Source organism: Callorhinchus milii, unplaced genomic scaffold, assembly GCF_018977255.1.
Source record: "Callorhinchus milii isolate IMCB2004 unplaced genomic scaffold, IMCB_Cmil_1.0 Scaffold2, whole genome shotgun sequence".
NCBI lineage: Eukaryota > Metazoa > Chordata > Chondrichthyes > Chimaeriformes > Callorhinchidae > Callorhinchus > Callorhinchus milii.
Window position 1 is genome coordinate 4,844,128 of NW_024704743.1, and position 23,392 is coordinate 4,867,519.

Consider the following 23,392-nt stretch of genomic DNA (forward strand, 5'->3'; position numbering starts at 1 on the left):
TTGTTACGCTCCAGGAACAATTCTGTTTCCAAAGGTTTAAATATAAAATATAAAACTCACTTACACAAGGGTAGCAAAACCAGTTCTCTGGTCGTGCATTTGACAAGTAGAAACAATTCTTGCACAGCTGAAGCTCTGCTAACTGGAAAAGAAAATGTAAACATCAGCAGCAGTTAGCCGCAAATCATTTATACCAAAATTCAAAGTAGGAGTTACCCCAATATAAAACAAACTTCTATATAAAACATTAAAAAATTCTTCACCAATTCTTTATAAAGGCTACTATTCCTTCCACAAAGGGCTATGAAAAAAATGGCTATTTAGTGCAAAAACAGACTACTTATCAAGTAATACAAAAGATTAGCAAAATATTGTAACTTATGATTTATCATAAAGCAAAAACATATTGCAAATTGCTCTGTGTATTTTGCAGGGATACCAAACCTACTAATAAACCTTTCACAGAATGAGAGTGAAAAGGAGAGCCTCTGTGGTGTTAACATTCAACTGGAGAAAGTTAGCTTTCATCAAGAATTTGGTCAATTGTGAATTGCTCCTTGAATAGAGTTTGGAGGCAGATAGAATTGGGTGTGAAAGTTAACCCTATTCCTGCGGATGACATTGCTGAGCGGGAAAACGTAAATATTAAAGATGAGATCTGACAGAATCATAGAAATTTACAGCATAGAAGGCGGCCATTCAAACCACCATGTCTGTGCTGGGTCTTTGAAATAACAATCCATTCAGTCCCATTCACCTTTAGAATTTACCCTTTAGAATAAAAATATGATTTGTACAATTTATAGGATTTTTTAACTCCTTCGGATTCTGTTGCTTACCTCGTGACAAGTATCTTTGAAGAGAGCCCTGGCTACTTCTGCCTGGTCACTCTCAGCTGCCAATAAAAAAAAGGAATAAACATGGATTAACAAAAAAATACATTTAAATATTGAAAGCTCTCTCTCTCTCTCCCCCCTCACCCCCTCCCCGTCTCTCCCCAAAGATTCTGAAATTATATACTGTAATTTCTCTTTTTTGACATGCCAGACCTTGCTTACAAGCACATAACTTAAAAGCTTTTTTAATTAGGAAATAAGCCTGTGTGCTTTCTGGTGAGCAAGAGGGAACATGAGAGAAAGCACGCAAAACTAGGATGATCAGTGGAGTTCAAGCACATGGGTTGAGCATTTGGTAAGCGAGCAGTCTCAGACTATCCACGTCACTGAGAGATATGGTTACACATAGTTCTTGGTCTATACAAAGACAAAACGCTCCAGGCTTATTAAAATGTAATCTGTACCTATCTACTTTTTTTATTTACAGACTCCTAGGATCCTTGCCAAAAATGTAACGCATAGAGAAAGCTTTGTGTTCTCTATCGCACCTGGATCAAGTGGCTCTGTGGGGGAGCTTTGGTGTGGAATTGCTTTTACTTCCCAGTTTATTAACCACTAAAGGTCCAGCAGATCCAGAGATCTGCTCCTAACGTGCCGGAAAAAAAACTTAGTGATAAGGTCTCTTAGATATCATGAGCACCGTTACAATACAGAACTAAATTAAGGCAAATTGTTCTTGAAAATGTACTTTTGTGCCACCTCATCTCTCCCTACCCCCTAAAACTGTATACCCTCCTTTTTATTTCGAAAGTGTTTTAGTTTTTTATTATAGGTTGTGTATTCAGTATTGACTGTAGTCTGACACATTTATGTTATACAGAGGCTGGAGTACTTCCCTGCCAGTGTTCCTTCAGATGTTAAATCAAGGTCCGACTGTCTGAACAGGTGGACATTTATGATCATGCAACACTTCAAAAAGAGAAGGCAATTTCTCCCAGTATCCTGGCCAACAATCCTTCAGATCAACTGCTCAGTCACGTTATGGTTGTTTGTGGGGCATTGCTGGGCACAAATGGGCTACAAGGCGGAGGGATTGAGGGAGTGTTCCATAGTTTCGGGGTGTAGTAGCTGGAAGCGCGACCTCCGATGTTGGAGCGGAGGACGCGAGGGACGAGCAGCAGGCCTGTGCCAATCGAGCAGAGGCGCTGGGTGGTGGATCGGGGGAGTGAGGAGGTCGGAGAAGGTAGGGAGGTGCCAGGGAGTGAAGCGATTTGAACACGAGTGTGTGGATCTTGAAGTGCTGCACTTCAAGCAGTAATGTGTACTTAGTTCCAATTAAGCAGCCAGACAGTGGCCTAGCTCCTATTTTCTTTCTACTAATGATGCTTTATAAGACAGGGATTTTGCAAGAATAAAATCGATCAGCTCTCCCTTACATTTCCCCAGGGATCCAAAGAAAATGCACTGTTCTGCCCCACAATAGTAACTCACTTCATATGTGTGGGTGACTACTTGCACAAAACTGCCACACACCAGCACATTCAGCAACCGTGCCGTTAGGTTCTGTTCTCAAAAAAAATAAGATTGAATAAAAATAATCATCTCACCTCCATAGAAAAGTATGGTGTTGTGAAGAAGCAACTGGGCATCAGCTTTAAACTCCTCAAAACTTTTGTACTTGTTTTCACTCACTTTCTGCAAGGCAAATCAAGAAATAAAATAAAATGGTATTTGACCACTAAAACAACTTGCCATTTCACCTCCGAGACAGACAGTGTCCCTGAGGTTACAAGACCAATGCTCTTCCCTAATAGCCCAATATTCTTAGCAGGAGCACAACATTGAACATTACTGTGACACCTGCCCTGAATGGAGCAAATTGGGTCGTTGTTGTGTTTGCTGCTCCACCATATCTCTAACCCTGAGCTTTTCGCACTCATATTCTTCAGTAAATAAACTGGACTGATGGATACAACAAATTACACTTGTATAGCGCCTTTCACATCAGGAGGATGTCCCAAAGTGCTGATGCTCTACTTTAAGCATGACCTCCTTCAGTCTTTGAAGGACGTTCGACTTTTAAATAGAAAAGAGGAATTTTTGTCAATCACACCCTCCCAATTCTTCACAATGGGATGTGATTTGAGATGTATTTGCCAAAGGTGCTAAGTAGTTTCCCAAAGTGGAAAATAAAAGTCAGAAGTCAATGATCTCCAAACCAGCTGCTGAGTCAATGACCTGTAATCCAGCTGTTTTGAATCAACCAAATTACGGTTTTCCACCCCTTTTTGGAATAATAATGTTTCAGATGGTCAAGAGATTAACACGAGGTCATGGGACAGACAGCCAAATAGTTGGGATTAACTACTTTACAGGGAGGGTGGTGAATATGTAGAACAGATTGCCCAGGGAAAAGCAGTGGAATTTAGTAGCAACTCCAGTTCCAAGGGGTAATTACACAGATACATGCTAGCAATGGAGTTTGGGGTGTAGAAAAGACAACAAGCAATCCTCTTTTAGAAATAGGACCAAGTCTTGAAGCCAACAGATACTCATAAGAAATCGGTGAACTGTATTGGTAACTAAAACATACAAGAAACTATGGCATTGATGGGTAATGAATTCAGATTATAAAATTAGATACTGGTCAGACTTTTGCCGTGCTTTACCTACCTCTTGTATGGTGGTAACATCCATAGGTGTGTGCACCAATCTTCTATACATGGGGTGTTTACTCTCCTTTCCTTTTTTACCAAGTTCTGTAGCCTGTAGAGAATGCAACAAAACAATTCCATTTATTTGGCAAGTTGGAAAATTGGAATTTGAAATAGACCTGAACAGATTTTCAATATAGGATACTGTGGATCCTGGATTAGTTACTGTAAAGTTAATTGACTGTATATTTTGTGGGTGAAACGAGGCAGCTAAATTGCACACAGCAGTGTCCCACAAACAGTCGGGGATTGAGTGACCACTTTATTTTTTTTTGAAGGGATTATTACACCCAGAAAGCGATCCACCGATCGACTAACAACTCGGTTCCTACTTTCTGCTAGGTAAACAAAGGTGTAAGGAAACTTGTCTAAGGTTTCGCTCTGCCTGAACCCAGGTCCTCTTTATAAAGATACACGGTACAGTCTTTTTGAGGTTCATCTTTTTCTCCATATATCTTTACTCTAAAAACATGCACAGCTTCCAAAGAGTTCAGCACTGTCTCTTAGACCTCTCTAATTACATGCTGTAAAGTGCACAGGTAAATGGTCGGTGTGCCTGAACAGAACTCTGTGGATCAATCTCCCTCTGATTGTTCCATCTCAATAGAATTGCTGCTTCAGACCATATTAACTGAGATCAAGCATTCAGTGTGGAAAATCTCAGGTGAACGCAGGTGTCCCAAGCTGCAACACAGTATATTGCAACACAATACACTAATGTAATGTGCCAATAAACTCCTAAAAAGTCTGTCATTGCTTGTATTTCTGTGCAAAATTGTTTATTAACTAACTTAAGCCTGGTTCCCTGTATAAGTCCTTAGCTGATAAGAAAAAGCTATTTCATCACTATGATGTTTTTCATCATACCTTCTGTAAATATGTAGAAATCTTTCTTTTCATTTGGTCACTCATACGATTTACATAACAAGGATCATGAGAGACATTTTCAATTAGATTGTTTTTAATGATTTAGAAATGAATGCATTTTAATTATCATGAAATTGGTTACGGTTTGTGAGGAAACAAAATCCCTTTCTCCGTTTTCATCCTTATAATAATAATAACCCTTGCATTCGATATGGCGCTTTATCGCATCTTCGAGACGTCTCAAAGCGCTTCACAGAATAAACTGTATAGTGAATTGACTGTATATTTTGTGGGCGAAACGCGGCAGCGAATAGCGCACAGCAATGTCCCACCACCAGTGGATTGAGTGACCACATTACTTTTTTAAATTATATTTATTATTTTGAAGGGATTATTATCCTTGGAAAAGTGGTCTGCCAATTGACTAACAACCAGGTTCCTACTTACTGCTAGGTAAATAGCGGCGTGTGGAATAAGGAAACTTGCCCAATATTTCACCCTGACTGAGAATCAAACCCAAGTAGAGATTCTCTAGATTTACATGTAAAGTCAGCAACAAGTTAAAGGCAGTCTCTTGGTTTTCTGTATTCTCTTACATGTGATGCATCTGCCTACATCAAACCAGTCTTGTATGAATGAGGATAATACTGTAGGACCTGTAACCTAAAGATTTCAAATGTCCATGTTTGTGCTTATCTTGATATACCATAAAGCAAAATTAATCCCTTTTTCTGCTCTAAACTGAAAATGCATCAAAAAATCCAATTAAAAAACATTACAGGATTACTCTGATAATGAATATCAATGCCAGAAGAACACCTCTACTGAGATATTTGCAGTTCCAACACAGTTAAATTCACAATAACTTGGGACTGTATACTCATGTACACTGTAGTAAATTAATAATAATAATCCCTGCATTTGATATAGCGCCTTATCACGTCTTCGAGACGTCTCAAAGCACTTTGCAGATTATACTGTAAAGTGAATTGACTAATTACCTTTACTAAACCCACTTAACCATTAATAAACTAAGCCTGAGATTTATTTGACTACCCTGAATTAAACCCCAAGTCCCAAAGATTCTGGACCTGTTTCTACGGTTAATATAGACGACAAACCTGCCTCATACAAACTGAAACACAATCTGTTCTGTACGCACTTTTGTCTCTTCTTTTAAATCAACAACTGTGAAAACAAACAATGAGTGAACTACAGTTGGAGCCAACAAATATTTAATTGAATTATACAGAGAATATTCGGGATTAAGAGAAATTCATTCCACGAGTGGGGAGAACCAACAAAAAAGATCAAATCGAACGCATTTAATTATCGTGTTGGTGTGGTCTAAAAAGTGACAGATAAGATTACCCACCTTGTATGGACTTCATTCTTCAAATCAAAGACATCGGCCACATTGAGGATTGAGTTCCGCACTGGTACTGGAAGATTGGGAAATCCACCATAAGGGACAGCCTCCCATGAAGATAATGTTGACACTATAACATTGAAGACACCCCCCACTTACCTCCCAGATCTCCGTGCTGTGAAAATAAGACAGGGCTTTCCAATGGCTTTCAGTTACTTTTAGTGCCTTACCCTACTATCGGTCTCTGCGCTCTCTGTCAGAGCCTAAGGGAACCAGAAAACCAGAGAAGAGTATCGTGTGGCAGATGTAGTTGTTATACGGATATAGGAAGGGATGCGATGTGACTATTCAGCACATCATAGCTCATCCTTTACTGCAGTGTTCTATCTAATAAAGCATCAATCTTTTTGCTTCTACCACCCAACTGTTAGCCTGTTCTCAACAGCTACATCAAGTAACAGAAGTTTCTGAGCAGGGTTTGTTGAGCCTAGTGGAACATGTGGAGGCTTGTACAGAAATGTTCTGGCTATACATCACAACATTTTTTTTGTTGTTTTCAAATTGCTGCTTCACCACATTGGCTGCCACTGAAAGTGATTTGTAACCTCTTTGGTTCTATCAAATGAAACTCATTAGTCGAACACCCAAGTAGGATGGACACCTATGATGCACTTTCAAAAGAAAACACAATACATTAGATTGGTCAGCAGTGTATTCAATGTGTTTTTTTTCTCTCAACTGCATACTCTTATGCTCTGGAGCTGTAAATTTAAGCTCTCGGGGATCAGGGGAAACTGCGGACATAAACATCTCTCCCGAAAGGAAAGTCTGTTGATCATTCAGGCTGCTACATCTCAGGTTCTCGAGCAGAAACTGGGATGATGTCTGCTGATAGATCTACAGATGGGTCACTCCAAACCATGGATGACTTTAAGGTGAACAACAACAACAACAAATTACACTTGTAAAGCGCCCTTCACATTGGAAAAACATCCCAGGGGGTTCGACAATCAGGGGTTTTGATTATATATCCACTTATATACACACCTCCTGCCACCCCCTCCCCTGGTTCGGAGTCAGTCTCCGCCACTGCTAAGCGCTCTGAAAAGCTACCCTGCTAATGTAAGTGCAAATTGTTGGTGTATATAATAATAATAATAATAATAATCCTTGCATTTGATATAGCGCTTTTCACGTCGGGAGGACGTCCCAAAGCGCTTCACAGAACACACTGTAAAGTGAATTGACTGTATATTTGTGGGCGAACATGTTTAAAAAGTCTGTGAACTTACATCATCTAATCTTGTAATATCAAATGTAATTATTCAAGGCCAGAAGATGGCCCTCTGTAATGGCTTTGTGCAGTTAAAGAAAAATGGGTACATTACACTGCTCACCCTGGCTAGTTAGAGAACAGCCCTTTTTGGGGGTCACCGGATGTCTGACACACGCAGCAACCCATCACTGTGCCTAAGAGTATCCGAACCAAGCTGAGATTTCCATGCAACCCACCTACACATGGAAATCGATAGGTTGTTGGAATGGAATGCGCACTCTCTCCCTGGAGGGACGCATTCTGCTTACCTAATTCTGGAAAGTACTAGGGACAGGTGAGAAGCTAAAATGGGGCAGCCTTTCACTTGTAGCCACAATTAACTCAAAATTTCATTAAGATGCATTATTTCTCTTAAGTTGTTATACGTTACATTGAAAGGCAATGCAATATAGGCAGCTTTTAAGATAATTGCAGTTGGACACAGTGCTCCAGGCTCGACTATGCAAACGCTCTGCTTGTCGGCCTTCCCAACTCCTCCCTCCACAGGCTGCAGATAATCCAGAACTCTGCAGCCCGTGTCCTCTCCCGCACCACACTCCGTGACCCCATCTCCCCCATTCTCGCCCGACTCCATTGGCTCCCTATCCTTCAGAGGATCCAGTTCAAGATCCCGGTCCTCACATACAAAGCCCTCCATGGCCTCGCCCCACCCTACCTCTGGACCTCCTAACCCCCTACCAACCCACCCGTTCCCTCTGCTCAGCCGGCTCTGGTCTGCTCCACGTCCCCCGACTCACCCGCCCCATCATTGGAGGGAGAGCCTTCAGCCACTCTGCCCCCAATCTCTGGAATTCCATCCCCCAGTCACTCCGCCTCGCCCCCTCCTTAGCCTCCTTCAAGTCCTGCCTCAAAACCCTCCTCTTCGACCATGCCATCGGCCACCCCGCTTCTCCTCCCCTTCCTTACCCCCCTGACCTCAGCTTGGGTCTGAAATGCTGTACACTGTCCAGCGCCTTGGGACGTCCTCCCGACATGAAAGACACTATACAAATGTAATCTTGTTGTTGTTGATGAATAAGGTGTTCTTTCCAATAATTAGTGTAGATCTTGAACTGTACCTGCTATCTAGGTCTTCCCTAGGTCTTTATCTAGCCACAATGCTATGCTTAGTCTGTTTAATGTGGAACATAGAAACTGAAGGTCTAAATTCCTTCACCTCTTTTTCTTTAACTGCACAAAGCCATTACAGAGGGCCATCTTCTGGCCTTGAATAATTACATTTGATATTACAAGATTAGATGATGTAAGTTCACAGACTTTTTAAACATGTTAACTCTGCATGTCTTGCTTATTTACTGTGCAATCTATCCTGCTTGGTGTGGGCACTGAAGCCAAGGCACATTTTACAGGTTAAAACATCACAGCAAAGACAAAGGAATCGATCCAGGCCTTTGAGATCCCTAATGCTCTTTATGTAGTAGTTAATACCTCTCTTTCACCAGATACTGATCAGTATAAAACTCGCAATCTGATCTATGAAAATGCAGTTATTGTTTCAGTGGTGTGGGGAAAAATATCCTGAAAAGCCATTGGAGAATCCTGCCTTAGAGACACATCACACAAGTACTGGAATTACGAGAAGGCACTTTCAGATACTATAGCATCAAAATAGTCCTCAGATGAGGCTGTCCCTCATCATGAATTCCCTAGTGTACTGGTGCAGACCTCAATTGTAGCTTGTGTGGAGCATGTTGAGATTTCCCAAAGAAATGTTTTTAGTGCATCAGTGTGGGTTTTGGCTAAGCCACCAGAAACGCAAACTGACACTTCAATCCTCTATACTTTATGGAAAGCAATTTCACTTCTCCAGAGAAACTTATTGATAATTCTATTCGCAAGATCAATGTCAGAAATCACAAGCATGCAAAGCTGCAACTTTTTTTAAAAAAAAATCAGTGAATCAGGTCAAAAGTGGGTTAAAACACACCACCATTTCACCCCTGGAGTTGCATTCAAATTCAGTCCAGACTGAAGTGATGATAGTTTCCACTTATTCAAGTGAAATGCGTTTGGGCAGTCTCCAACCAATTACAAGCAGACTGCATTCCACAGCATAAAAGCTGGCTGTAGTGTAGAACAAATCAATGAGGTTGGCTGTTGTGGGAAATGGAAAAAGATTCACACTAGTATGTTGGACAGCAGCAATGCTTTCAATGCAATATTTCATCTAGGGCACAGTTTTCTTCACCGTTAAGTCCATACAAAGTGAGGGAGGGAAAAGAAAAAGACCGGCAACTTATAGTATTATTAGAAGATGAAAATGAAATTCCAAAAGCACAATAAGCAAGGGTTGGTTCATTACAGTCATAGATGGAAAACTACAGAAAACAGTGTTATTTTGTTTGGCAATCTCACCCTCTCCTTCATGCGAGAAACAATGTATCCCAAATATGATCTCATAGCTTGTTTGCCTGTGTTTTTCTTCTTCATGCTCTAAAAACAAAACAAATGCATTTAAATTAAGGTCCACCAATAATCACAAATAGGATACAATTCCAGAGCATAAAGCAACGACAACTTGCAATTATACAGTGCCATCCACATAGCATAAGGTCTCAGAGCGCTTTACGTTGACGTGTTGAGCAAGGGAGGAGGTCGAAAAGTGAAGTCAAAAGAGGAAGGTTTTAAGGTTTTAAGCGCAGGAAACGGGGCAAGTCTACCACCTCGAAGCAAAACCAGTGGCGTTTTGATACAACTACTGTGGTGAAATGTCACAAAGGGCTTCAAAGAGTTTCAGTAAATTGCAATGACAAGTGTGTATCTGCAGGTAAATATAACATCTAATTTGCACACAGCAGTGTCCCACTAACGGCTAATTATACTCACTTTGCATATTTGGCACTGCCAATGCGAACTGCTGTCCTGTGGCCTGACTTCATCCGGGAGACATTTTGGGTGATAGACACGAAAGCAAGAGTCGCAAGTCAAGACCTCTCCTGCCATATGACACTCCATGCAATACCAGTCGTGGTTTTCTACTTCCCAATCCTCCAATACAAAAGAAACAAGTTAACCAACTTAAGCACAAGTATTTAGAAGTGATCAGAAGCACATTTTTTTTGGGGGGGGGATGAGGGAGAGAGGCTGGAGAGAAAGACTGAACACCGCAAAGTGAACAATGATAATCTTGAAATGACAAATGAGTACTAACAGAACCAGTTTGAGTTATCAGAATGTCAACTGTGCTCACTGAACTGTTTTTGTTAAACGCAATGGCCATCCAAACCCACTTTAAGCCACTGAACACTCGGATATTTTGACATTTTTCACCACCAAAGTTAATCACATGGCAAATCAAAAAAAAATATTACATTAGGACTGAAGTCATACCAAGATTTCCTGGTTTGTTCTGGAGTTAATAATTTGGTTAAAAGTAATCAAAACCACACAATTATGCATCCATCAATCGGGTTTTATAGTGCAACAGTATGATGACGTGCATCCACAACCCTGTGGCTCTGACTTCCAACACCAGATGGCTCTAAACATTATTTAAAGACAGCAAGACTCCATTATACGATGTAAAACCTTCGTTTCTAACTCAAATGTTGTATAAAATGTAGCTGCAGAAGGCCAGGGAACTGAGATTTAAAGCATTTACCTTTAAATGCCCTTGGCGTTTTGCAAACAAATTTAAAAAATGCAGAAAACGAGTCCCTTGACAAAAGATTAACTGATTTTGAAATGTTCTGTCCAATATTTAGATTTTTAAAAAAAATTATACAGATGGAAAAAATTGCAGATAACTGGGCCAGGGCCAGTAGCGAAACACATTACTGAGTCTGTATTCCTACAGTGTAGGAAAAAATTGTGCTGCAATAGTATAGTTGCTTTTGTTAGGCTTTAAAAGTTACTCTGAGGGCTGGAACCAAACTTTTAAATATGCATGTCTCTGCCAAGCAAACATTCCACATGGACGCATTTCCTTTTGCTGCTGCTGTGCAGAAATGCCTTGCAATTTGATTCCACTGGTGCTGGAAGTCATTTTTCCTTCAATCCGTAGGAGTCCTGGCCCACAAGAAAACTTGGCTTTCTCTGCCCATTAAATTAGACTGTAGCCGTTGACACTGATAAAACTCAAAACTCTGAAACTGGTCCGAACACCACTGGGAAGGAAAGTCTGAAATCTCTTTTCAAAATGTCTCTTCTAGCCATGTCAGATACTGGGAAACAATTGGATAAAAACATTCGCCATCTTTAACAATTATAGGCCGCTTATAAGGTGCTTCTTTATAGCATGAATTTGGTTCTAATGTGGTTGTATTGTGGACCCTATTCACTGTTACGTGCGCACCAGCAGCTGTTTGCTTGCTTCCCCTGTGCGGGCGAGATTCCACAATCCCACAAAGAACGAACTGACTTATTAACCTAGAAGGTGGCCGGCCATTTTGGCTCCTCACTTAAAGCCAAACTCCAGGTTATCAGGTTGTTGCCGATGACATTTCCTGTTTGGCGTTGTGTGCAAAGCAGGAAGTTATCCGGAAGGTGGCCATTTTTCTTAGGTGGGAACCGGCTGGTATGTTGGGAGGCAAGACGGAAACCTGCATAGTGAAACCAGCTGTCGTGTGGATCCACTCACTGCCTGAGGAAATCCAACAGAATTCTTACGTGGAAAATGTCCAGAATCCACCTCCTCCTTCCCTGCTGGACCACTTTACTGACATGATTAACAGAGAGAGAAGCTGTGCGCACCGCACCCCTGGAGCTATTGAATTTGCTTCAATGAGTGTGCTAGCATTATATCAATTATATGTTATAGTAAACAAGAGTAGTCTTGCATTTGATATACTATTTGTAACATTGAAACCAATGTCTCAAAACCACTTCACAGGGAACTGTTGTTAATTATAGTGACTGTATTTGTAGGCAAACTTGCTAGTCAATTGGCATACAAAAATGTTCCACAAACATACGTGAAGCAAATGACCAATTTATCTGGGTGAATGTTGGCCAGCACACAGCAATTTGGTTAAAAGTATAGATTATAACAATGTCAATATCCAATATTGGCAGGGGAAATACTCTGAAGCAACACTGCTCTCTGTCATTAGGCGTTCTTCCCCTTTCCTTTAAACAGTTACTGACACAGATGCATAAGTCTCAACATGATCCATTACTTGCAGTGCTGAAATCTCAAACTTGCCCACCTGCAGTGGTATAACTGAGCTGCCCAGGTTACTGGTTAGGCTCCATACTCCATTGTCGAAAGCAGAAACTACTTTCCAAACTGCTTCCGTCCAGTCAACTTTGTGATATTTCACAACCAATCTGACGTGTTAATGAAAGCAGCAGAATTTCAGGCCACAATCACCTACAGAACTTCAAAGCACAGAAGGGCAATCTTTCAGCCTTATCGTGTCTCTGCTGGCTCTTTGAAAGAGCAATGCTTTTTCCCCCCATAACCCTACAAGTTACTCTATTTTAAGTATCTAACTAGTTCCCTCTTGAAAGCTAATAGGGATCATGGCTTGAGGTGGTGCATCCCTTTGACTGGTTTTGGGTGGGCTCGAAGATCTCCATGCTCCCAATTGCAGAGAACAGCACATTTGGTCATCAAAAATAGGATGATCTCGGACGGTATTCCGAAGAGCAACAGATCAGATGCTGCCTCTGGGTTTGTAAAAGTGTAATTTTCACGCACTTGGCCCTAAATAAAGATGTCCGCTGAACGACAGAGTAAGTCACTGTAACTAACTGGCAGTTGCATTTACACCTGAAATCAATCAGTGGTTACGGACTGAAATTCCAGTTTCTTAACAGATTCGACGCAATACTGTAATCACTTCACAACAAATTTGGAGTGATGTTGCAAATTTCACCCCCAGTGTTATACATAGTGATAACCAGAAAAGAAAATCTCAAGGAAAAAAAACACAAGCAGCAACAATTCTTGCATTTGATCTAGTGCCTGCCTTAAAATGTCTGTGTTTCAGACAATGAGTTATTCAAAATGTAGTGACTTCAAATTAATTTGATTTAAGAGGTTGCAGTAAATTCTGTGAAGTTTTAACCCCATCAGTGCCAAGCAGTCACCACTGGGAACAAACCATACTGAAGGCTGCACTACACTTATAGAAAATAATTTCCAAAATAAAAGGAGCTGCTTAATTTTAAAAAATCAAATGCATATTTGTCAAAGATTAAAACAAGTGCAATTTAAACAATGTTTAAATTTAAATTTAAGATAAGAATATCAAATTATTCCAAGGAAGTGCACAATAGCAACAGTGACCAATTTCACAGGTTTACTTGTGTTGTAAAACCACACAGGACTGTTTCTAGATGCACTTCCGATAACCTAGAGAAAATAGGTAGTAGCTCAGAGAACATTCAGATCTATTTACTGCATTTTACAATTTTACCAGTGGTTTCACAATCTTGCTCCTCCAAATGAGGACAGTTAAACCACAGACTTATAATGTGAAACAATGCAGCTTTACAGTTGCGTATATGATCATGAATTTTTATCCTTGCAATCCGATGTGCTTTTCCTGGGTAAACACGTTCGTGCCAGCAGTTTGAATGGTACGTATGTAATAAATTCCAGATAATGGCAATGCTTACAATCTCGTCCCCGGGTAACCAATATCCTTCTTGCTCGATTCCTGCCTTTGAACCCTTACAACCCACAGTCAGTGTCTCAACAATCAGGCCGTCTTTTACTGCAAGGCTCAGCTGTCGATTGGCGTCCTTTGGGTGCATACTGTGAAGGCGCGACATGAACCTAAGGGGAGACCAAAGACAATCTCAATTATCACCGCTAAATAAAGGAACACCGTGCATTACCGACATAATTGTCGTTCTAGCCACATTATAATGAGCTTTAAGTACATTCTACAAAATATTACTATCCTATAAATCAAATAATCTAAGGAATAAAAATGTTTACTGCACACATATTGACAGAGCATGCATAGCAATGTAGAGCTGATTGTCAGAATTGCAATTTCAAATTAGGTTGCACAAATGCCAATGGAAAAAAAGTCTATTAAACAGGATGCATTCCAGTAATTATTCAACACATTCTCCCTAGAATGGTTGCAATGAATGGTAACATTACCAAAACAGATGTTTCTTATCCTAAAATGGAAGACATTCAAACAATATTCTCTGTACTGGGTTATTAGTAGAATGAAACTAGTATTAGAACCAGTATAAAGCTGCCAGAAAAAAACACAAGCAGCATTTGAAATTGGCATGAACATTTATATCAATGCTCACCCCTGTAGGATTTGACTTGAAAACATTTTCAATCTGATATTATACAAGTAAACAGACATAGTTTACCCAATATACTCAGCATAAAACATCCAACATTACATTCATATCAATGTATAAACAACTACTATGTCATAATTTTAAGAATGAAGTAAAAGTAGGTCAGGAAACTGTTTAATATTTGTGTGAGTTTAATGAAGCAGCAGAGGATCTCTGAAGGATCACTCCACAGGAGGTCATTCCTTGCGTTTAATATAGTTCTTTTCATGTCAGGATTGCTCAAAGCACTTCAGTGTTTTGCTGTAAAGTGTAGTGACTGTATTTTGTAGGCAAATCGCCAACCAATTGCACACAGCAATACTCCATAAAGTCATGAAAGGAGTGACCAATTTTTTTGAGATTTTTGGCCAGATACCAGGAGAAACTCCCTTTCCTTTTCAAATGGTTCTAAGGGATCTTTAACACTTACCTGAACAGACATCCAGGACCTTGGTTTAATGTTTCATCCTAACAACGCACTGGGTGCCAGTCGAGATTGAATTTAAGTCCCAATGTGGGGCTTCTACCCACAACCTTCAGACTCATATGGGAGAGGGCTACTAACTTAGCCAGGATGACAGCTGACAGTATGAACCCAGTGATAATCTGATGTGGCACTACAATCCTTTTTTTTTATAAAGAGCATTTCAGTCTTCACCACACCTCTGTCTCTTATTTATTCGCCTGAAAACTTTGGAAATCATGGAGGAATTGATACTATGAACCAAGGGAGTGACTGGGATAAGATCATGAACTGGTTGGTTGGGTTCGCAGAGCAACACCTGGAGAAGCAAATTGTCTGACAAGCAAAATTGCACAGATTAACTTTGCGAAAGAATCTGTTTGATGTTTCTACTCCGCCTTTCCCCAAACATAGAGTTGTAGAATTTGCAAGTTTGCACCAAAACAAAATCCCATTTCCACAGACATCTCCTTCTGACAAGAATTGAATGGCAATGACGGAGATGATACAGTTCAGACAAGACTCTTCAGAAGTGATGCATCAGAATTTCATAATTTTTTCCTGTCAGAGTTCTAAATAACCTCCTGCGCATTTGCAGTATTTCTGCTTTTATTTGATGGAAATGTGAAGTTCTGGATATTCTGGAAATGAATCAGTCCAACCAAATATGTTCTAATGCAATGAGGTACAATATGAAATATAATACAATTTACGTTTATATAGCGCCTTTCACTTTGAGAGGATGTTTCAGAGTGCTTGAGATAAGTTCTGAACACAGTAAGGTTGCAGGTGAAAGGAAGAGTATACTGTATGGAAAAATTTACTTGAAGCTGGTGAAGGAAACTAAAGAATAACCCAACACAGAGTTTATTGAGGAGCTTGGGAGCTGATTCAGTCACCTGATTCCAGGAATATACAGCAATAAAAAGCCAGAGTCCTGAAGTTCACCTAGTTTTCACCTGTAAGACCATTTTGTCTTATACAATACAAATTACATTTGTACAGCGCCTTTTATGTCGGGAGGACGTCCCAAGGCGCTGGACAGTCAGGGATTTGGACCCAAGCTGGGTGGCCTTAAGATATAAGATCGAGCAGAATTGTGGAAAATTCTTAAAATTCTATCTTAATGTGGAAACCAGTCTTTTTTTTTACATCTGCGGAAAACTAGTTACCATAGTAAGGTCTCACTGACTAAGATGAGGAGTCACTTCAGGCCTCGGTTTTCCATTTTTTAGTGTGTGTCAGATTACAGGCCTAAATATTACAGTCACGTCCCTTGTGGCAAAACCCAGCTCCTCCCATAACATATCACTGAAGCGAAGGGATTCCCAGCTATAAATGAAGTGCTATAAACAACTGCTTTCATCTCTACAACAAGTGTCTTTTGAACTCTGTCTCAACTTTCGTCCTCCTATAGGAAATTAGAGGTAGGAACCAGATTTCTTCTCTGTAATTTCTTCTACATCTGCTCTAGTTTGAAAAATAAAGCTCGGGAACTGCCTCGTCGATGCCATCCGAAGACTATTTGAGAAAAGATGGCCACACCAAAATAGTAAGAGACAATAGCTGGCAGATTTAAATTAATTAATATAGAAACAATCAAAAACTAAATGCTCTGTGCACAAATATTAATATTGTTCATATGTATTGTATGTATAATATCCCAATATATAATACTGTATATATATCACAAATATTAGGAAGTATATTAGTCTGGTTCAGTTGGTATCAGAAGTCGCTGGGAACACAGGCAGCAACTATGGAGAAAGGAAAGTGAGTCAACATGTTCGGTCCACAACCTTTCGGCAGAAGACGTCAGAAGTTGACTCACTTTCCTTTTTCCGTAGATCCTGCCTGACCTGCTGAGTGTTCCCAGTGGCTTCTGTTTTCGTTTCAGATTTCGCCCACAAATATACGGTCAATTCACTTTACAGTCTATTCTGTGAAGCGCTTTGAGACGTCGAGAAGACGTGAAAAGCGCTATATCAAATGCAAGGATTATTATTATTATTATTTCTAGCGTCTGCAGTATTTGGCGTTCAGTTGGTATCACTCTTGCTTCTGAGTCAGAGGGTTGTGCTTTCAAGGCTCATGTAAAAGATCTGGAACTCATATTGTCTAGGCTGACACTCTAATGCAGTGCTGGGGGTCCTGGCCAAGAGGCCCCCAAATAAAAGTGGTCACTCATTTCATGGCTATGTGTAAATTCACTTACAAAATATACAATCAGTAGATTTCACAGGATATCCTGTAAAACACTTTGAAATTTCCAACATCTTTATCATAATCCTTGCTTTTGATGTAGCTTCTTATCGTGTCTTCAAGACGTCTCAAAGTGCTTCACAGAATATACTGTAAAGTGAATTGACTATATTTTGGGGGCGAAACGCGGCAGCCAACGGCACGCAGCAGTGTCCCACAAACAGTCGCGTATAAGAGTGATCACATTTTTTTTAAAAAAAGGGATTATTACCCCCAGATAAGCGATCTGCTTATTGGCAACAACCGGATTCCTACTTGCTGCTAGGTAAACAAAGGCGTGTCGAGTCAGGAAACCTGCCTAACGTTTCGCCCTGCCGGGAATCAAACCCAGGTCCTCTCATTTGTGAGACGAGTGGTCCAACCAATATGCTACAGGACTCCACAATCAAATGTAAGGATTATTGTTTTGTTTGTATTAAGTACACATAACTTAGTATCCGATCTTCATCTTGGTGATAGACTTAAGACAAAATAAGGACCAAGAAGTTGTGCAGTATTCATAATGCTTGTCTTATGTATGTTTATTCTCATAAAATACGCAGGACAACATTGAGCAATTTCAGACAATTTCAGGGTTAATGCATACAGAAGTATCTTCTGAGCAGTATCATAATTCACAAAACAGATTTTCTCACTTTGAAGTGTTTAATAATCACTTGAACATATCTGCTCAATAATAATAATGAAAGCTGCATACATCACATAGAATAATACAAATATATTTCCAGGAGGTAGCATACTTAGTATTCAGATTATAATAACAAATCACTCAAGTTTGCCTCAGAGTCTAGGATATTACCTGAATCCTAAGCATCATTGTCTATAATAGACTCAAAACTACAGTTAATGAAAGGCCTTTTATTTCTATTCAAAATATAACTTTTATTTACAGAGCACTGGAGAAGCACAGTTGTTCCAACGTTCTGTGTCAGACACTTGAACTCACAATATTTGTTCAATCTGTAGCGTTCCAAGATGCTACCTCGTATGAAAGGAACTATATAAATGCAAGTCGTCGTTGGCTCCAAGGCCTATATACTTCACTGAGGTGATGAGTTATCAACCAGTCCTGCCGTGGACCTCAAAACAAGACTAAAAGTGGCTGAAGGTAGAATTTCACAAATCAATTTTAAAGATTAGTAGGAAATTTAGTCTTCTTAATTTGTATTAAAAAATATTTTTTTCTTAAAAAGTGGTTTTAAAACTGTGTTGCTGTAGCAACACGTTTTAAGATTTAATACCAAATAGGGTCACAAGTTCACAATCCAGGGACTGAATCCCTTTTCAAAAGAAAACTGTTTTCCTCCTCTTTTGGGGATGAATTATTCTCTTAAACTGTATGACGGAGCTGAAATTCACTCATTTTTGAATTCCACTGATGTTCCTATCTGAACAAGCACATCTACAAAAAGCAGACTCAACAGTGATATACCTCGGATGTCTTTAAATCAAATTTCACCTGGGTCCACTCCAATTACTGTAACATATTGAAATAGTAAAGCATTATTCAAGTAAGGAACCTCAGTATTGTAAAGATTGTAGAAACAAGGGTTCACCAATATCACATTTTACAACCATCTATTCGTGTCCAAGGTCAATTTGCAGCAGAACATCCAAGTCAGTTTCAGTAAAAATTACTGTGGTATAATCATAGACCAAGTACTGAAAGAGGGCAAAGTGATTACAGTACAACAAACATGGAACAAAATTTAGAATTGATCAACACTGTAGCATCAAATGCTGGTGCTCTGCAGTGGAAAGCTCAAAACCAGTATAAAAGAAAATTTTGTCGTCAATTACCAGAAAAAAAATCACTTTTATTAAACGTGCCAGGAAAGACCACACCAGCAACATATGTACCACAGGATTCATTAAAATGTCATCAAACTTTAAACAGAAAGCAATTTCAGAATGAAGTCTAATTGAGGCAGCTCACTTTGCAATATGAAACAATTTCGAACAAGATTCTTTAATTAAGGGATAGTGCGTTCCTCCTTCAACTAACTGAAAGTACTTTGTGCCAACCTCTACTCTGAAATCAGACTGGTTGTCAGAGTGAATTTACCGTTGGTCTCCCGTCTCCTGAAGGAATCCAATTATAAATTGATACGTTAATACGCCAATGATTTGATAAATTCACACTATGTGGACAACCGACAGACAAAATGGTGTGGAAACACAATTACATATCCAGTTAGTGACTGAGTTCTCAAATTTTTTGAGGTCGTACACTGGTAAGACATGTTTACTTAGAAGCGAGTCCAGTTAAAAAATAATTGGCAAGTTTGGAAAAAAAAGTAATTCAACTATACCAATTATCATCTTCATAAATAAGCAACCAGACTTCTCTTCCCATTGGTATTTTTCTTAGCATAATAAATGTTCTGATTTGGAAGTCAACTAAATTAATGTTTTTCTTAGACAGACAGCTGGATTTTCATAGACGTCACCAGAATAATTTAATCCAGCAAATTAAAACGATATTTACTGTGTCTAAAGTCAGATGAAAGTGTTTTTCTCTATTTATCCCAATTTTCTCCCTGTTTATTCCTCTCTATCCCTGATTTTACGGTTTCCCTTTGGACCAAGAGAAAATCCTGCCTGGTAAACAGCAATACAATGGCAAAGTAATTATTTTTATCCATGCACTGATTATCTTGAGAGAGGGGGAGGAGGGAAAGCTTAAAGAGCCACTTGACAACACGCTGTCCAATGATGTCTAGTACATGAGACAACATGGTGGTTCAAGGTTCAAGTTCTGTGCCAAATCCAGCATAATCAACTACAATTATTCCGTCTTGATTGCTTCCAGTTTCTATTTTATCCCAGTTATATTCCAGTGTTGCGTTAAATGGCAGAGGATTTTGTTTAGGTATTTTAGATACAATGACAATGGCCATCAAGCAGGCGTGCTATCTTCTTCACTGCCACTGCAGCCTGACAAACCAACAGTACGTGAACCATGATGACGGAGCAAGTAATCAATATGGCTAGATCATGGCTGGCTAGGTTTCATTTTGATTGTACAGCACAAGATTACATTTGTAAAGCGCCTTTCACGTTAGGAGGACGTCCCAAAGCGCTGAACATTGTAATACATATGATTAAAAAAAACAATTGTTCAAGGCAGGATGTATCAACTTCCCAACCTTGATAATTCCTCTAATGTTTGCCTGAACCCTCAAAGGAAACTGGAATCACCCATTTGCGGATATTGAGAACTCTGGCCTGGATTTCATTTACGTCACACGTTCCAGATATTCAATATGTGGTACTAGGACACAGGAACGCAGATGATCCCAATGGTGTGTGATTGCTGGGGATCATCAATAACATGTTTCATATGATTTGTACCCCCTAAAGTCCTTTGGACAGAATTCCTTCCCTTTTTCCCCTGTAAGCACAGCCTCTTGTAAGGATATGTAGGTGCTCTGAGATGCTGCCTAGGTGAAGGGTGCTGTATAAATGTAAGTTTTTATTGCTGCTACGGTATCTCACAGCAGTGGCTACTCTTCACATGTGAGCTAAGATAGTAAACATCAGCATCAGTGCCAAGCTTGATCCTATTCCCACTCAGTGTCTGCACATTTGCACTTTCCATCAGTAATCAGGGTAGGAACCCTGCTCATCTTTCTCTCCAATTCATTGGGGGGGGGGGGGGGGGGTGACGAGGTTAAATACAAATGCAATTGTATTGCCCCAAATTAACACGACAGGCTAGAACCTGATTATCAGGGAGGGCATCATAGGGCATAAAACAACTTTTTGTGATATTGCTTTTTACTGACAGCAAAGTGAGCTAAAAATAGCAATTGAATCAATGAAGGTAGAAGTCAGCGGTCAAATTGGGTCCTAACTTCTAGGACAAGTCAATGATTCTTTCAAAGGCCAACTGTAATATCACCCATACATTTCTTGCAGACTTCTCTTCAATTTCAACTGCTTGGTTGGGTATTCCCAACTCATCCACACCAAGGCAAAAAAGTGCCTGGCAAGAAGCATGGGAAGGAAGATCATCAGTCCCTGTGTTATGTCTGCAGAATAAATCGGCTGCTGGTCAGGCTTCCGGGTTGTCAGGTTGTCACTGCTGTCATTTGTGCATAAGCGAGAGCAGCCAGTGAACACGAGCACTTCTGGCATACTGCAGGTCCTTAACCGGCCCGCACTATAAAGAGATAGGCACAATAACAAGTTGCCTTAAAACAAGGTCGGACTTTCTCTCTCTCTATATATGTACATATACAGAGAGAGAAATAATCCTTGCACTTGATATAATAATAATCCTTGCATTTGATATAGCGCTTTTCACGCCTTCTCGATGTCTCAAAGCGCTTCACAGAATATACTGTAAAGTGAATTGACTGTAGATTTGTAGGTGAAACGCGGCAGCCAATTGCGCACAGCAGTGTCCCACAAACAGTCATGGATGGAAGTGACCAATTTATTATTGTTTTTTTTTGAGGGATTATTATCAGGCGTGTGGAGTAAGGAAACTTGCCCAAGGTTTCGCCCCCTGCCGGGAATCGAACCCAGATCTTTTGCTTGCGAGGCGAGTGCTCTAACCACTGAGCTACAGGACTCTAGTTAACACGTGGCCCACAATAAAACCAGAATATTAGAACCAATCTTCAGATTTAGTATTTATCATGATGTCGTAGGGCATAAAACAGATGCGAAAAACATGCAATCCTTTAAAATGTTTTTTTCCGCAACTCAGAAAAACAAATGTACCCCAACATAGATTTCATCGCATTCAATCCCTCCTCATTTTTCAAACACACCTTGTACCCCAAAGTTAATGAGTGATATCCATCTCCACTGCTGAACCCTAGCCTCTTGCTTCCATTCAAAANCAACACCAATTCCAATCTCTTCCACACCATTCAATAAAGCAGCACATAGATCAATGCATGCCATGGCATAATTGTTCATCTCAGTCTCCATCTGTATTTCCAATACTACCCTCAAGCGGAAACCTCACCTTTTTTAAAAAAATACAAATTAGCAAATATAAAAAACGACTCACAAATCGTAGTAAAATAGTGCGACTCGCAATCAATAAACAGAGTTATAGAGATGAATGAATGAAGAGAAAGACTTTTCCACTTCCCTGTAAAGGGAAGCTAGTGAGATTTTGATTTATTTACCCAATAAATATGTGAATTACATATGGATTGAAAATGCAGATTTTTGCTCATTTATCCCATGCCAACAGGTTACCAAAGACTCAAAAAGGATGCTATTTGCTGGGTAGAAAATGCACGTAAACTCATTTTTTTTTAAAAACTCAGCTCTGCAAACTTTCAGAAACTATTAAAAGGGACATACTTTGTTATCCTGTCGAAGTTTGCAATTTGCTTCTGATTGCGGATGACTTCAATGGCATTCCAGAGTCGCTGGACCACTTGTGAGTCTGACTGCCTCCTTTTGGTTAGACGAGTCATGGTCTTATCTAGTCAGCGTGGCTGCATCAAAAGAATAAAGACAACAGGGTTAGTCGAGAAGTGATACTGGTCTTAAACCCTGGTTATTTATTCAGTTGCAGAAGGCAGACATTTAGACAATGGACTTTTTAGTATTTTTTCCTTTCTTTTGCAAAAAAGAAACAAAGGACAACCAACCAAATTTGGGGTGTGAATTTCATGCAAACGATAATTGAGAATGTAAAAAAAATTGCAGAAAGCTGGAGGGTGGCCACATGCAGAACTATTGAACTTATGACATTCGTGCCATGGTCTGATGAATTTGGTTTTCTAGGTCTATTTCTTGAATGTTTTATGCCAATGTTTCCCCCCACCTAAGTCACTTGAATTGTCAGATTTTCAGCATTCACAAAGGAAATGCAAAGCCAAGGAATTGAAAAGGGAAAATAAGTAAAAATGAAAGCAAGAAGTAAAAAGTTATAAACGATTAAAGAGAAACAAGAGAGAATGATGAAACTCAAATTTTAAAAATGTTTTATATAGCACAAGATAAAAGAAAGTAGAAAAGGCGCAGGCAGGAAATTATAGACATAAACCAACAAAATAATCAGATCATCTTCCAAATCTAGAAGAACTAGAAGCCAATGATAATCTAAACCACTGAACATAGTTTGTTACATACACACACACTCAAGGTGCAGCGTCACATCTAGCTAACCACTGTTATTGGTATTCCTCCTTTCTTCTCCCTCCTCCAAACACTTCTCTCTCCCAAGTAACTCAATGCTGCGCAGTAATCCTCAAGTAGACAGTTTTCCTTCCTCAAACTAGAGTTTTATTGGATGCTGAGGCCCGCTTATTCAAA

General features: G+C 39.7%; 1 protein-coding gene across 1 annotated transcript in view; it reads right to left on the minus strand.

Annotated features, from left to right (window-relative positions):
• zmynd11 (zinc finger, MYND-type containing 11) overlaps window positions 1-22,569 on the minus strand; it is a 40,080-nt gene extending 17,511 nt beyond the window's left edge. Inside the window, exons 1-8 of the mRNA XM_007901190.2 lie at window positions 22,433-22,569; window positions 13,687-13,846; window positions 9,949-10,110; window positions 9,478-9,555; window positions 3,510-3,602; window positions 2,444-2,531; window positions 840-895; window positions 65-142 (exon numbers count right to left, since the gene is read on the minus strand). Coding sequence (XP_007899381.1) covers window positions 65-142; window positions 840-895; window positions 2,444-2,531; window positions 3,510-3,602; window positions 9,478-9,555; window positions 9,949-10,110; window positions 13,687-13,846; window positions 22,433-22,548 — 831 coding nt within the window. The 5' untranslated portion in view covers window positions 22,549-22,569. The remainder of the gene's footprint in view (window positions 1-64; window positions 143-839; window positions 896-2,443; window positions 2,532-3,509; window positions 3,603-9,477; window positions 9,556-9,948; window positions 10,111-13,686; window positions 13,847-22,432) is intronic.
• Between the last annotated feature and the right edge of the window lie 823 nt (window positions 22,570-23,392).